Source organism: Piliocolobus tephrosceles, chromosome 7, assembly GCF_002776525.5.
Source record: "Piliocolobus tephrosceles isolate RC106 chromosome 7, ASM277652v3, whole genome shotgun sequence".
Taxonomy (NCBI): Eukaryota; Metazoa; Chordata; class Mammalia; order Primates; family Cercopithecidae; genus Piliocolobus; species Piliocolobus tephrosceles.
In genome coordinates, this window is record NC_045440.1 from 82,634,292 (window position 1) to 82,649,563 (window position 15,272).

At 40.2% G+C, this 15,272-nt stretch overlaps 2 protein-coding genes across 5 annotated transcripts in view; both read right to left on the reverse strand.

Moving 5' to 3' along the window:
* Window positions 1-2,916: 2,916 nt before the first annotated feature.
* On the reverse strand, window positions 2,917-4,356 carry SLC10A5 (solute carrier family 10 member 5). The gene has a single exon (XM_023227759.2). The coding sequence runs from the start codon at window positions 4,289-4,291 to the stop codon at window positions 2,960-2,962; it is 1,332 nt and encodes a 443-aa protein (XP_023083527.1). The 5' UTR covers window positions 4,292-4,356; the 3' UTR covers window positions 2,917-2,959.
* A 6,960-nt stretch (window positions 4,357-11,316) lies between these two features.
* The window catches only part of ZFAND1 (zinc finger AN1-type containing 1), a 19,684-nt gene continuing 15,728 nt past the window's right edge, over window positions 11,317-15,272 (reverse strand). For all 4 annotated transcript variants that reach the window (XM_023227756.1, XM_023227755.2, XM_023227757.3 and 1 more), the window contains exons 7-8: window positions 12,951-13,106; window positions 11,317-12,853 (exon numbers count right to left, since the gene is read on the reverse strand). In XM_023227756.1, coding sequence (XP_023083524.1) covers window positions 12,683-12,853; window positions 12,951-13,106 — 327 coding nt within the window. In that variant the 3' untranslated portion in view covers window positions 11,317-12,682. The remainder of the gene's footprint in view (window positions 12,854-12,950; window positions 13,107-15,272) is intronic.

Sequence of the window (15,272 nt, forward strand, 5' to 3'; positions counted from 1 at the left end):
TTACTTCTCTATTTTGCCTTTTTCTTCTTTCATCCTCCATTCATTCACAGTTTCCCATTTAGCTTTCTTTCTTCTTTCTCCCATTTACTCTATAGTACTATTTTGACAAAACCCAGATTGCAGATATGATTCCGATTGTGCAGCTTTTAGGTGCTAACCTAAAGCTGATAAACCTATACTAGATTAAAAAATAATAATAAAAATAACTGATCACCAGGACCATCTGCCCAATTATTGATAATTTACTTACATACTGTTTATTGAGGACTTACTATGCTTCAATCAATTGTGTGGGGTTTTTTTTTGTTTTTTTGAGACGGAATTTCACTTTTGTCGTCCGGGTTGGCGTGCAATGGCGCGATCTCAGCTCACTGCAACATCCGCCTCGCGGTTTCAAGCGATTCTCATGTAATCTCAGCCTGAGTAGCTGGGATTACAGACGCCTGCCACAATGCCCGCCTAACTTTTGTTTCTTTTGTAGAAACGGGGTTTCACCACGTTGCTCAAGCTGGTCTCAAACTCCTGGACTCAAGTGATCCGCCTGCCTCGGCCTCCCAAAGATTACAGGCGTGAGCAACCATGCCTGGCCGAATTGTGTTTTTATATGCATTATTTTCCTTAAAGTTTTAACAGTTTCTTGAAAAAGGTATGATTAGCTTTGTCAGACAGATGAAGAAACTGAGGCTCAGGATAGTTAAGTGATTTGTCCTCAGGTCACACAGCAAGAGCAGAGAGTGAAACACACTGAGTTCAAAGTTTTGAGGTTCAGAAAATGATACCCCACAATGAAAGCCTCAGAAGCAGCCTTAGAAGCAAAAATTTTTCTCTGACTCCTTTTGCTCTCCTGTCTCTGGTCCCACATTCTTCCCCAGACTAGTCACAGAAACTAGAATTCCTCTTTCCCACATCAGGTCCCAGAAATCAGGACCCCTTTTTTATAAAGCCAGCCATAAAACGTTAAAATACTACTCTAGGCCGGGCAAGGTGGCTCACGCCTGTAATCCCAGCACTTTAGGAGGCTGAGGTGGGCGGACCACGAAGTCAGGAGATCGAGACCATCCCGGCTAATACGGTGGAACCCCCATCTCTACTAAAAATACAAAAAAATTAGCCAGGCGTGGTGGCAGGCGCCTGTAGTCCCAGCTACTCCGGAGGCTGAGGCAGGAGAATGGCATGAACCTGGTAGATGGAGCTTGCAGTGAGCCGAGATCATGCCACTGCACTCCAGCCTGGGTGACAGAGCGAGACTCCATCTCAAAAAAAAAAAAAAAAATATATATATATATATATATATGTGTGTGTATATATATATGTGTGTGTGTGTATATATATATATATATAACTGTAGCATTCTCCCTGTGTTTCTATGTAAAATCTGACCACAAAGAAATTATATGACTCACCCTGAGTTTAGGTCATAAGACCCCCATTCCAAAGAGGGTCCTATGGAGAGAGGCCAAGAAGAATCTAAGCAGACAGGTCTTACTGGATTTCCCCGTCTAATAGCATTAGACTATACCCTCTTTGTCCAACCATATTCTACACAGCTGTCCATACATTGTTGAAACTAAGCATAAAATGGACTGCCCCTTATACCTTTGAGTCTTCATTCTGAAGGCTCCCAAGTCACATAAAACTATGATCAAATAAAATCCTTTTCTTCTATTTATCTGCTTTTGTTGGTTGATGTTCAGCAAACCTTCAGAGGACAAAAGGGAAGTTTTTTCTTTGGCCCTACAAAAGTTTACACACTGGGAATATATGGCACAATCAGATCACATTATATGAGGTACAAGGACTAGTTATGGTCTTAAAATGTTTCTTCTTCTTGAAAGAGTTGGCCAGGTGCAGTGGCTTACGCCTGTAATCCCATTAACTTTGGGAGGCAGAGGCAGGCGGATCACCTGAGGTCAGAAGTTCAAGACCAGCCTGGTCAATATGGTGAAACTCTGTCCATACTAACAATACAAAAATTAGCCCGGCATGGTGGTGGGTGCCTATAATCCCAGCTACGCAGGAGGCTGAGGCAGAAGAATCGCTTGAATCCGGGAGGTGGAGGTTGAAGTGAGCTGAGATAGCACCATTGCATTACAGCCTGGGTAACAAAAGTGAAAACTCCCTCTCAAAAAAGAAAGAAAGAAAGAGTGACATCGTGGTACATACATCATCATAGTGCAAAAAGCATCGCACAGATATAAGATGTCCTAGCTACAACTGGACCAGGAAAGTAAGTTATTTGGCTCTTCGCTTAGGAAGTTAGTGTTTCTCTTTATTTAATCAAGACAAAATGTCACCAATATGTTTCAAATGAAATGTCTTAGAGATGAGTGATTTGGACTGAACTCAATTCTCACACCTCACAAGGACCAATACACGTCTTCAATCAAAAAAGAGTGATGCTTTAGGTATCTGGTTTGGATGCCTATCAAATGATACTTTAATTTTCTTAAATTAAAAAAAAAAAAAAAAAGGCTTCCAAGGCTAGTTTTTCAGTTCTTCATTGCCAATCTTCTTAAAATAAAAATATTGCCAACTGCATGCTGACAAGTGTTCATTAGTAACCAATTAATATTTCCCAAGTTTTGGCAGAAAAGTCATCAGTCATCTGAGTTTATGTAAATGAATATGGTTTCACTCCAGCCTGGGCAATAGAGTGAGACTCTGTCTCAAAAAAAAAAAAAAAAAAAAAAAGTTGTCTCCTTCCTCTGAACTTTCGTGTTATCATCTCCACTACTCATTGAGTACTTAGCATGTATGGATGTGTGTGTGTGTGTGTGTATATATATATATAAATACACCCACATATACATGTATGTGTGTGTGTGTGTGTGTATTCTCTACCCCCATGTCAGATTTTTAATTAGATTATAAGTGGCTTAAAAGCAGGTATCATTGTAGTTACTCTTTTACTCTCCCACAGTGCCCTACCCAGAGTAGGAATTCAGTAATGCTTTAATTGTTAGATTAGGGAATTTCTTTTCCTTTTATCTTGTAAGAAAAAAATACATCTTTTCTTAGCCTTGTAAACCAGAATGATCAGTAACATTTCACATCCAGAACACATGGCTACTGTAAAAGGAGCCACAGAAGCTAAATTGGCCTTGGACTGTGGAAAAGACAGCTGAATAATGGCAAGGGCTAAGAAACTATTTAACATCCCACTTTCAATAGCAACAGTTTTACAAACAGGAAGAGGCAGCATACAAACTTTAGCAAAGGAGTACCCAAACAGCAAACCCAAAGCAGGAACTAAGAGACCCAACAGAATCACCTCTAGGTTATCTGTTTTTAAGAACATTAATCCCATTGTGAAAGTCAAATAAATTCCTACGAACATTAAAATAAAACTCAGAGGTCTAATTATTCTCTCTAAGAAGCTTGCTTTTTCAGGTATTCTACGCTTGATGACTATTCCAATTGATACCGGTACAAGTATGAAAAGGAGTGTTGACACAATTTTAGAAACAGGAATATGGAATGTACCTGACAACCCTAATATCTTACTGTATATATAAGAATTGACAGGCATCATGATCAAAGCCAAAAATGTTGATGTGCAAGTCATCAAAATGGCCAATGTAAAATCTCCGTCTAGAAGCAGAGCAAAGATATAGCCCCCACCCCCTCCTGGACACGTGCAGGTCATTACAACTCCAAAAGCTTGTGCCTCACGCAATGCCACAATCTGAGACAAAAGAAATCCACAAAATGGCATCAGAAAAAACTGTGTGACTGCCCCAAGAATTACTGGCAAAGGTCTCTTCCATACTGTTTGAAACACCTGTAATTCAATCTTGCAACCAAATGCACACTTATTCAATAGTATTAGTGGTAATATAAGCATTAGGATATTTCTATCAATATGTACTGATGCCTGGTGAAGACTGTCCTTTTGTTTGAGCACTTTGACTTTCACGTTCTTGATTTCTTCAATGAGTCTTTCTTGCCTACCTTCAGAATCCCAGAGTTGAATAGTCACATTTGTTTCTCCTTCTTCATCTGTCACCAGATTTATGGTAAAGTTTGTAGCATCTGATGAGATCTTCTTGGTCACATTCACCATTTGTAGTATTTTAGGATCTTCTATTTTCACAAAGAGGTGGCTGGAATTAGGCTGTTTATCTTTGTAGCTTGAACTTACAATGATGGTTTCTTCAGTCTTTGTGAAAAATAGTATTTCCGTCTTCTCTATATTCAGAAATCTGAGAGATGACATCCTTGCTTCTTCTATAGTCACAGGCAGCAAAAGTAGAACAATAAAAAGTTTTCTAATCATTTTGAAAGCTGACATAAATCATATATGCAAAATCGTTTTTAAAAAATGAAAGAACATTCTTCATGCAGGTGTCCCAGTGACAGTCTGAGGGTGAGTTAGATAACAGTTGTTTTTGCAGGATCAAAGTCCAGTAGGAGGGACTGTTGTACTTTTAAACAAATATATAGCCATCTAGGCAGCAATATAACTGGTTTAACATGTGATTAAGACAATTAAAAAGCCATGGCATTTAGCAGATTTGATTTATCACAACAGAAATCTAATCTCTTCCTCTTGACTTCCTCATTTCTGCTTATGCAAAAAAAAAAAAAAAAAAAAAAAAAAGCAAACAACAACAAAAAAACCCAGCCTCCTATTTACTTGAATTTAAAGCTTACTGTCATCATTCATTAGTTTTCTTGCTAAAAAAAATTAAAAAATTAAAAATTTAAAAGCAGTCAGGATCAAGAAATCTGTAATAGATACTGAGGACACCTAGAGTTCAAGTGTTACTATTTTCTTCAATCAAGTCAAAGTCAAATAAATACTCACTGAATGTCTGTTTGCCTAGGGCATGGAGTTGGGAGCTGGCCATCCCATAATGATTAAGCCAGATGCAGTTGCTGCTCTCCTGGAACTTAGTGGGGTGACCCAATATCACAAGTTAGAAAACTGCAGAGTCCAGACACTGGCCTTGGCAGCATCGCTTGGCTGCTAATAGTTTTCCTACATCTCTGAAGAATGATTGAATCTGTCAAGCAAAAACTGATACTGATTTTTGTTTACTTAAGTAGGAAAATAATTTCCTGAATGGTTACCAGATAACTTGGGAACATAGGGAAAGTAGGTAGCTGGTGCCATGGCCAAAGGTACAAGCTGGTTAAGGGACCACAGCTCCTGGACACTTGGACCCTGACGCGATGGGGCAATGGAAAGACACTGGCATTGATTCCAATCTCTTATTCCTTCTTTGTAACACTAGTCTCTGTTCACAGTTAGGGGCAAGGGCATTCAATTGATCCAATTTGGTCATATCCCTCGGTTGCCAGGAATGAGAAAAAGCATCAGGCTTTTTGGGTTTCAACCCATAGACTCACACAATTGTATATTTCCCACATAAGGAGTGGGTGTCCTGATGCTAAGCAGCAAACCAACCAACCAACCAAACAAACAACTGTTTACTATTAAGCCTACAGATGGGGCCGGGCGCCGTGGCTCAAGCCTGTAATCCCAGCACTTTGGGAGGCCGAGACAGGCGGATCACGAGGTCAGGAGATCGAGACCATCCTGGCTAACACAGTGAAACCCCGTCTCTACTAAAAAATACAAAAAACTAGCCGGGCGAGGTGGCGGGTGCCTGTAGTCCCAGCTACTCGGAGGCTGAGGCAGGAGAATGGTGTAAACCCGGGAGGCGGAGCTTGCAGTGAGCTGAGAACTGGCCACTGCACTCCAGCCTGGGCAACAGAGTGAGACTCCATCTCAAAAAAAAAAAAAAAAAATCTCCAAACACATGACCGTTTCAGCAGCTCTTTCATGTAATCATGATGCAATGTATTCAACGTAATGCCACTTCGTATTAAGTATTTTAGATCATTTTGTTTCTCAAAAATGTGAAACCGTTTTTGCATTTTAACGAGTTTATAAAAGTGTACTGTTTATGTTGGTTAATCTTTCAAATGCAATAGACCTTAGATCTCATAAATTTTATTAATATGTACCACATTAAGAAAAACAAGATCCACTGTACCAATGGTGAGAATAGGGAATGGGACTGTTCATTGATATTTCAGTTAAAACCTCCCTATTTTAAAATGACAAAAACAAAACAAAAACCAAAAATGTCATAAAACCTAATTTATCTTTATGGTTATGTGACCAAATATCTTGACTCATAACTTTTGTTGCCCAGGTCGAAGATGTAAGTATATCAATTTTTCTTTCCCTTTAGGACTCTATCTGCAACCCTTTTAGTTCTTCGGTTTCTCCAAGCCCTTTCATTTGAAAACTGTGAAGAATAAAGCCTGACAAATTTAGGAAAACTTTGATAATCTATCATTCAGCTATATAAGGGTTCTTCAAAATTTTCAAGGAAAATTATAAAAAAGTGTGAATTTCAAATTTTTTTTGCACCAGAATAAACTGACTTTTTATAACATGTCTCAACAGGATCCAGTGAGGGACACTAACAAAGATAAGACATTTAGAAAAGAGCTCTTTTATCAGAGAAACATGAATTCTGCTAAAATTGAAACAAGAACACATATCGAATTTATGGTGAGGTTTGGGTGGAAGAATGGTGAAATCACTGATGCTTCACATAAAGGTTATGAGGACAATACCCCAAGGAGATCTGCAGTTTACAAATGCATAACTCATTTTAAGAGATGAGACAATGTTGAAGATGAAGCCCACAGCAGCAGACCATTCACAGCAATTTGTGAAGAAAAAATTAATCTTGTTTGTGCCCTCATTGAAGAGAACCAGCAATTATAGCACAGACAATATCTAATATGGGTTGTCTCTGTGTCACCACCCAAATCTCGTGTACTAGTGTAATGAGAGGAAGTGTTGGAGGAGGGACATCGAGGGAGGAGACTGGATCATGTGCATGTTTCTGATGGTTTAGCACCATTGCCCTAGTGCTGTCCCATGATAAGAGTTCTCACGAAATCTGGTTGTTTGAAAGTGTGTAGCACCTTCCTCTTCACATGCTGTCTCCTGCTGGCCATGTGAAGATGTGCTTTCTTCCCCTTCAACCCCTTCATGATTTTAAGTTTCCTGAGGCTCACAGACATGCTTCCTGTACAGCCTGTGGAACTGTGAGTCAAGCTTCTTTTCTTTATACAATACCCACTCTCAGGTAATTCTTTTTTTTTTGGACAGAGTTTTGCTCGTTGCCCAGACTGGAGTGCAGTGGTGCTGTCACGGTTCACTGCAACCTCTGCCTCCCAGGTTCAAGTGATTCTCCTGCCTAAGCCTCGTGAGTACCTGGGATTACAGGCATTTGCCACCACTCCCAGAAAGTTTTCGTATTTTTAGTAGAAACGGGGGCGTCACCATGTTGGCTAGGTTTGTCTCAAACTCCTGACCTCAGGTGATCCACCCGCCTTGGCCTCCCAAAGTGCTGGGATTACAGGTATGAGCCACTGTGCCCGACCTCAGGTAGTTCTTTATAGCAGTGCAAGAATGGACTAATACAATATCCAATACCATAGATGTCTCAGTTGGTTCAGCTTACACAATGCTGACAGAAAAATTAAACTTGAGCAAACTTTCCACTTGATGGGTACCGAAACTATTGCGCCCAGATCAGCTACAGAGAAGAGTACTTTTGTTCTCTCTGTGGGTTTTCTACTTAAAATTTTAGTTGCCTTTCAATAAAAATTTTAAACAAGTGGGATCAAGATCCTGAAGCATTTCTTCCAAGAATTGTAACAGGAGATGAAACATGGCTTTACCAAAATAATCCTGAAGATAAAGCACAAACAGAGCAATAGCTACCAAGAAGTGGAAGCGGTCCAGTCAAAATAAAAGTGGACTGGACTAGTCAAAAGCAAAGGTCATAGCAACTGTTTTTTGGGATGCTCTTGTTGACTTTCTGGAGAGCCAAATAACAATAACCTGCTTATTATAATGGTGTTTTGAGGCTGGGTACAGTGGCTTATGCCTGTAGTCTCAGCACTTTTGGAGGCCAAGGCAGGAGGATACATTGAGGCCAGGAGTTCAAGACCAGTCTGGGCAACATAGCAAAACCTACCTCTACAAAAAGGAAAAAAAAAAAAAAATTATGAGAGTGTTTAGAAACAGGCAAAGTTTTAGCAGAAAAATGCCCAGGTAACCTTCACCAGAGATTGCTTCTCCGCTAGGACAATGCTCCTGCTTATTCCTCTCATCAAACAAGGGCAATTTTGAATTTTGACGGTAAATCATTAGACTTCCACTTTAGAGTTCTAATTTGGTTTCTTCTGACTTCTTGTTTCCTAATCTTTAAAAAAAAAATAACTTCAAAGGGCACCCATTTTTCTTTAGTTAATAAACAGATTGCAATAACATGATTAAATATCCAGGACCATCATTTATTGCGGAATGGACTAACTAGATGGTATCATTGCTTACAAAAGTGTCTTAAACTCGATGGAGCTTATGCTGAAAAATAAAGTTTATGTTTTGTATTTTTATCTGTTTTCTTTTTTGAGAAAGGGTCTCACTTTGTTGTCCAGATTTGAGTACAGTGGCAAGATCATGGCTCACTGTAGCCTCGACCTCCTGGGCTCCAGTGATCCTATTGCCTTGGCCTCCCAAAGTTTCAGGATTACAGGTGTGAGCCACCACACTTGGCTTTTTTTTTTTTTTTTTCGAGACGAAGGCTCACTCTGTCACCCAGGCTGGGGTGCAATGGTATGATCTCGGCTCACTGCAACCTCCGCTTCCCGGGTTCATGTGATTCTCTTGTCTCAGCCTCCCAGGTAGCTGGGATTACAGGCTTGCACCACCATACCTGGCTAGTTTTTTGTATTTTTAGTAGAAATGGGGTTTCACCACATTGGCCAGGCTGGTCTTCAACTCCTGACCTCAAGTGATCCACCCACCTTAGCCTTCCAAAGTGCTGGGATTACAGGCTTGAGCCACTGTGCCCAGCCCTGGTCTATTTTTATCTTTCAGTTTTTCCATGAACTTTTTGAAGTTCCCTAGCATTTGCTGCCTGATTTTTTAAACTAGAACTCATTTGTATTATATTGTTATATCCACTACTTACGCAAATGTAAAACACTTTTATTCTCTTTGTGGATTTCCTACTTAAAATTTTGTCTGCAAGCAGGTGGAAAGATGCTAGAGTGGAGTGCGCAGAGTGAATCTTTAAAATTTTTCTAAGCATCCTCAACTGAAAGCCCTAATAGAAAGCCTGAGAAGTTGTCTGCTGAGTAATTTAGAAATAGAGCACTAGAAACTGAGTCTTTTCTTTCTCCCACACCTTGTTCTCTTTAGAAGATGGCTCCTGCTGCAGGCACCAGTCCCAGTACTAAGGATGCTAGCTCCTGTCTCTACCAGACAAGTTTGCTCCACTATCTGGGACCACACCTAACTTACCACCAGTAAGCCTGCTAATATTAATAATATGAGTCCTTCCATCCAGACTGCCTTGCCTTTTTACTATCTAATCATTGATAGGACTTCTTAATTCTCCTTAGGTTTAACTCAAGTCCTGTCAGCCTTACTTCCCCACTTCTCAACCTTGTTATTATTTTTCTGGCATAGTTTTAGTCAACTGCATGACCATGTGTTGATCTTCTTGTATATGCAAGTAATTGTGATAAACATTACGGTATTAGTTATCATTAAAACTTATTGATATCTGGGGATATATTTAAGTGTTATACTTTCTTTTTTTTTTTGAGACAGAGTCTCGCTCTGTCGCCCAGGCTGGAGTGTAGTGGCCAGATCTCAGATCACTGCAAGCTCCGCCTCCCGGGTTTACGCCATTCTCCTGCCTCAGTCTCCCCAGTAGCTGGGGCTATAGGCGCTCGCCACCTCGCCCGGCTAGTTTTTTGTACTTTTTAGTAGAGACGAGGTTTCACCGTGTTAGCCAGGATGGTCTCAATCTCCTGACCTCGTGATCCGCCCGTCTTGGCCTCCCAAAGTGCTGGGATTACAGGGTTGAGCCACCGCGCCCGGCCAAGTGTTATACTTTCTGATAAAAGGGTTATTGGAACATAGCCATACTTATTATCTACTAAATTAGCATCTGCTACACTACTTTGCATATAAGTGCAAGCATAGCACATTTTATGGCGCTTCATTTTATGTTGCATCAGATTAAATCAAATGCAGTCTTTTTTGCTTTGTCACCCCGGCTGGAGTGCGGTGGCACAATCTTGGCTCACTGCAACCTCCGCCTCCCAGATTCAAGTGATTCTCCTGCCTCAGCCTCCCCAATATCTGGGATTACCGGTGCCCATCACCACGCCCAGCTAATTTTTGTATTTTTAGTAGTGGCAGGGTTTCACCATGGTGGCCAGGCTGGTCTTGAACTCCTGACCTCAAGCGATCCACCCACCTCGGCCTCCCAAGGTGCTGGGATTACAGGTGTGAGCCACCATGCCAGGCCTACCAGAGCCATTTTTCTAATAGCATGCATTAACTTTGTGTATCTGTGTCACAGTCTGGTGATCCTCTCAATATTTCAAACTTTTTCATTATGATTACGTCTGTTATTGTGATCTGCAATTCATGATCTTATACTTGTAGATGTGGTGGAAATGGCAAGAAAACAAGAAGTAGAAGTAGAGTTTGATGATGTGATTGAATTGCTGCAATCTCTTAACAAAAGCTGAATGGATGAGGTGTTGCTTCTTATGGATGAGCAAAGAGTGGTTTCTTAAGAGGGAATCTCGGACAGACATTGTGGCTCATGCCTGTAATCCCAGCACTCTTGGGGGCTGAGGCGGGTGGATCACCTGAGGTGGCGAGTTCGAGACCAGCCTGACCAACATGGAGAAACCCTATCTCTACTACAAATACAAAATTAGCCAGGCGTGGTGGCGCATACCTGTAATCCCAGCTACTCAGGAGGCTGAGGCAGGAGAATTGCTTGAACCTGGGAGGCGGAGGTTGCAGTGAGCCAAGATCATGCCATTGCACTCCAACCTGGGCAACAAGAGCAAAACTCCATCTCAGAAAAAAATAAATAAATAAATAAATAAAATATGAGGGAATCTCCTCCTAGTGAAAATGCTGTGAACATTGTTGAAATGATAACAAAAGATGTAGATATTCCATAACCTTAGTTGATAAAGCTGTGGTAGGGTTTAAGAGGATTAACTTCAATTTTGAAAGAAATTCTACTCAGGAAAAAAAATGTTATCAAAAGCATTGCATGCTACACAGAAATTTTCATGAAAAGAGTCAATCGATGTGGCAAACTTCACTGTGGTCTTATTTTAAGAAGTTGTCACAGCCACCCCCGTCTTCTGTAATTACCACCCCAATCAGTCAGTAGCTATTGAAATTAGGCAAGACCCTCCATCAGCAAAAACACTACAAATGGTTGAAGGCTCAGATTATTAGCATTTTTTGTCAATAAAGCATTTTTTTATTTAAGGTATATACTTTTTTTAGACATAATGCTATTGCACATTAAACAGACTATAGTATAGTGTAAACATAATTTAATTTTTATATGCCTTGGGAAACAAAAAAAATTGGGCTCAATATACTGTAATATATGCTTTGTGTGGTAGTCTGAAACTGAACTCACAATATTTCCAAGGTATACCTGTATGTATACACATCTTCATTGTATTAATCATGGCAATTAGAGACAAATCTCTACATTTCATGGGAACTCAAATAACTATGCTAATGAATGAAAGTATAAGAACATAATAAAAGTTGGAAATTATCTCCATTCCTCACATAAAAATATGAAGAATTAGAAAGCAAATAAACCAAATGAGCAATCCAAGTTTATTCCTTTTAAGTAAATCTATAGCCACTACCTATGTCCATGACAATTAGAATAGAAAAAAACAAAAGGACAACTAGAAATAATTTCTATTCTGTCCATATAGTAGTAGTTTTGGGGGTATAGATAGTAAACACTAGTCAAGAATACTCATCTAAATTTGTTGGTTAAATGTAGTCATCATTTGGCATGTGTTTTGCTTTGGTATATAATGAAGTTGAGCTATCCCATCTTTCTTCTCATATGTAATATAGTCACACAAACAAAAAAGATGAATCTCACTAGAGGTGAGTCTTTATCAGAAATATGCCCCAATCTAGTTGGGTAATAGAAAGAAAATTATTTTCTTCTCCTAGGTCTAAGATTCTTCATGTAAAAATTATAAGACTGAATAAAGATGATCTCTAAGTTTCTATAATTGATGTACATATATCAATTTATACATCATGATGTACATAGACAGCAAGGCTATACTTTCTGGCTCCATGATGCTAGGCTTGGCCACATGACTTGCTTAAAGCAAGTATGATACATGCATCTTTTAAGAGAAAACTGAAGTGTATTTCAATCTCTTTCTCTCTCTCTTTTCAAACAATGACAGTGTCCCAAAAGAGAGTCCTTCCTGCACCTTTGATCGTGGTGAGAAGATGATACAGAGCAGTGCCACAGCCAATTAACAGCTGACATCACCCACCAGGAAATACATCTTTGTTGTTGTCACTACAGCATAACCTAATGAAAGCTAATTAAATATAAGAATTTGCTAATAATTGAGGATCAGTACACAGTTAAACTTAAAACAAAAAAATTCTAATAGAAAACTTATAATTTAAAATGTGACATAAGGAGAAATAAGTTAAAAAGCAACTTTAAAAAATTACAAAAATGGTATCTGTAGTAAAAGAAATGGACTTAAACATATAATAGAATTTTCCCTGTGATTTCTGACTTGAATCGTTGAATGACTATTCCAAGTAAGATTCAACATTTTTACAGAATTGTTCTTCATCATTAAGATATTCCAAGATTATATTTCCACCATTATATAAAGGACAATCCTCCTTAGCAATCCAGGTTTCCAAAGTATGATCCAAGGGTAAGGCTTCTCCTGAAGCAATGTGACACAGCCTTAATTTCTGTGAAGGGAGAAGTAAGTCATACTGTAGTAAATGAACATGCTTGAATGGAATATCATAAAACCTTTATGGAAATATTATTATAACGAGACATTACCTTAGCTGTTAATTTGTTATTGTCATTTTTAAGACTGGCTAGAGAAGCGGCAAAGTCTATGGCCTTTCCAATGCTCCATCGGTGGCAAAAGAACATTGGTTTGCTCTTCTCTTTGCTCCCTTTAGGTAAGAAAACCTGAAAGTAAATTCTTTCTGTCTGTAAAAAGAAAAAGTTAAAACAACCATTACATAGACAAAATAGACATCAGTTTTTGTCTGGTACCAACCCTTCCTCTCCTCTTCTGGTCAGAGCAGAATTACCCTCTAACAAAGTATCTGCTATTTGGAATACTAATCACAGTAGCCAAAAAGACACATAAATGCATGGGCATAGGACCAAGACCCTGGCCAGGGTGATCTGTGCAAAGACAGGCATGTGGCCTAAGTTAGGCCAATCAGGGTCTGTTCCTGGGATTTTATGTTCAACAGCTTGGGAGACAAACAGCAGTCTTATTTATTTATTTATTTATTTATTTATATATTTATTTATTTATGAGACAGAGTTTCACTCTTGTTGCCAAGGCTAGAGTGCAATGGCGCAATCTTGGCTCACTGCAACCTCTGCCTCTAGGGTTCAAGTGATTCTCAAGCCTCAGCCTCTGAGTAGCTGGGATTACAGGCACGCACCACCACACCTGGCTAATTTTTGTACTTTTACTAGAGATGGGGTTTCACCATGTTGGTCAGGCTGGTCTTGAACTCCTGACCTCAGGTGATCCACCTGCCTCGGCCTCTCAGAGTGCTGGGATTACAGGCGTGAGCCACCACACCCGGCCTCTCCTTAATTTTTTTAAGTTTTATCAAATTAAACCTGGAGTTGCCTGCAGTGAACCCTGTCACTTCACAGTCATTCCTGAACCAATGTGGAAAAAGTTTCCTCAAATGGGAAAAAATGAGGTCAATGGAGAAAGAGAAATAACAAGAAAACAGATGAACTCTTTCAACATAATCTGAGTTCCTGAATTTATTCATCCCCTAAGACCAGATCAATTCATTATTCCCCATTATATGAGGGAAAAAGTTTGTTTTGATTTTCCTAGTTGGAATCAAGTTTCTGTCACTTGCAATTCAAAGATTTCTAACACATATAACATTTCTTTTTGTGTGAAAGACCTCACTACGTATTTAGACAGAAGGACTTTTTGGAACAAGGAAACATTAAAAAAAAAAAAAAAAAAAGAAAAAGAAAAAAAGATAGAAAAAGACCTCCAAACTCCAAGCACCTTATCAATAAAAGAAAGGACTTAGAAAGGATTTCTCTAGTATTCTATATCCTATCTGCCCTCTCCTTATATTGTATTTTCCTGCCTAATTAACAAATGGATGTCTGAGCATGATGGCTCATGCCAATAATCCCAGCACTTTGGGAGGTCAAGGCAAGCAAACTGCTTGAGTCCAGGAGTTCAAGACCAGCCTAGGCAACACGGTAAAACTCCATCTCTACAGCACAAAAAATTAGCTGGGTATAGTGGTGTGTGCCGCTAGTCCCAGCTACTTTGGAGGCTGAGGTGGGAGGATCACTTGAGTCCAAGAAGGTCGAGGCCACAATGAGTGGTGAACGTGCCACTGTTCTCCAGCCAGGGCAACAGAGTAAGACCCTATTTCAAAAAAAAAAAAAAAAAAAAAAAAAGCAGGAAAGAATGAGTAGGAGCAGAAGTCTTGGCCTTTTGTTCTTCACTGATTCCTAAAAACTGCTTTTTAAAAGTGCTGGCGGCTGGGCGCGGTGGCTCAAGCCTGTAATCCCAGCACTTTGGGAGGCCGAGACGGGCGGATCACAAGGTCAGGAGATCGAGACCATCCGGGCTAACACGGTGAAACCCCGTCTCTACTAAAAAAATACAAAAAACTAGCCGGGCGATTTGGCGGGCGCCTGTAGTCCCAGCTACTCGGGAGGCTGAGGCAGGAGAATGGCGTAAACCTAGGAGGCGGAGCTTGCAGTGAGCTGAGATCCGGCCACTGCACTCCAGCATAGGCGGCAGAGCGAGGCTCCGTCTCAAAAAAAAAAAAAAAAAGGCTGGGCGCCGTGGCTCAAGCCTGTGATCCCAGCACTTTGGGAGGCCGAGACGGGCGGATCACGAGGTCAGGAGATCGAGACCATCCTGGCGAACACGGTGAAACCCCGTCTCTACTAAAAAAAATACAAAAAACTAGCCGGGCGAGGTGGCGGGCGCCTGTAATCCCAGCTACTCAGGAGGCTGAGGCAGGAGAATGGCGGGAACCCAGGAGGCGGAGCTTGCAGTGAGCTGAGATCCGGCCACTGCACTCCAGCCTGGGCAACAGAGCAAGACTCCGTCTCAAAAAAAAAAAAAAAAAAAAAAAAAAA

Coding starts and splice junctions, on each gene's coding strand:
- SLC10A5 (XM_023227759.2), bottom strand. CDS start 4,291: ATGTCAGCTTTCAAAATGATTAGAAAACTTTTTATTGTTCTACTTTTG.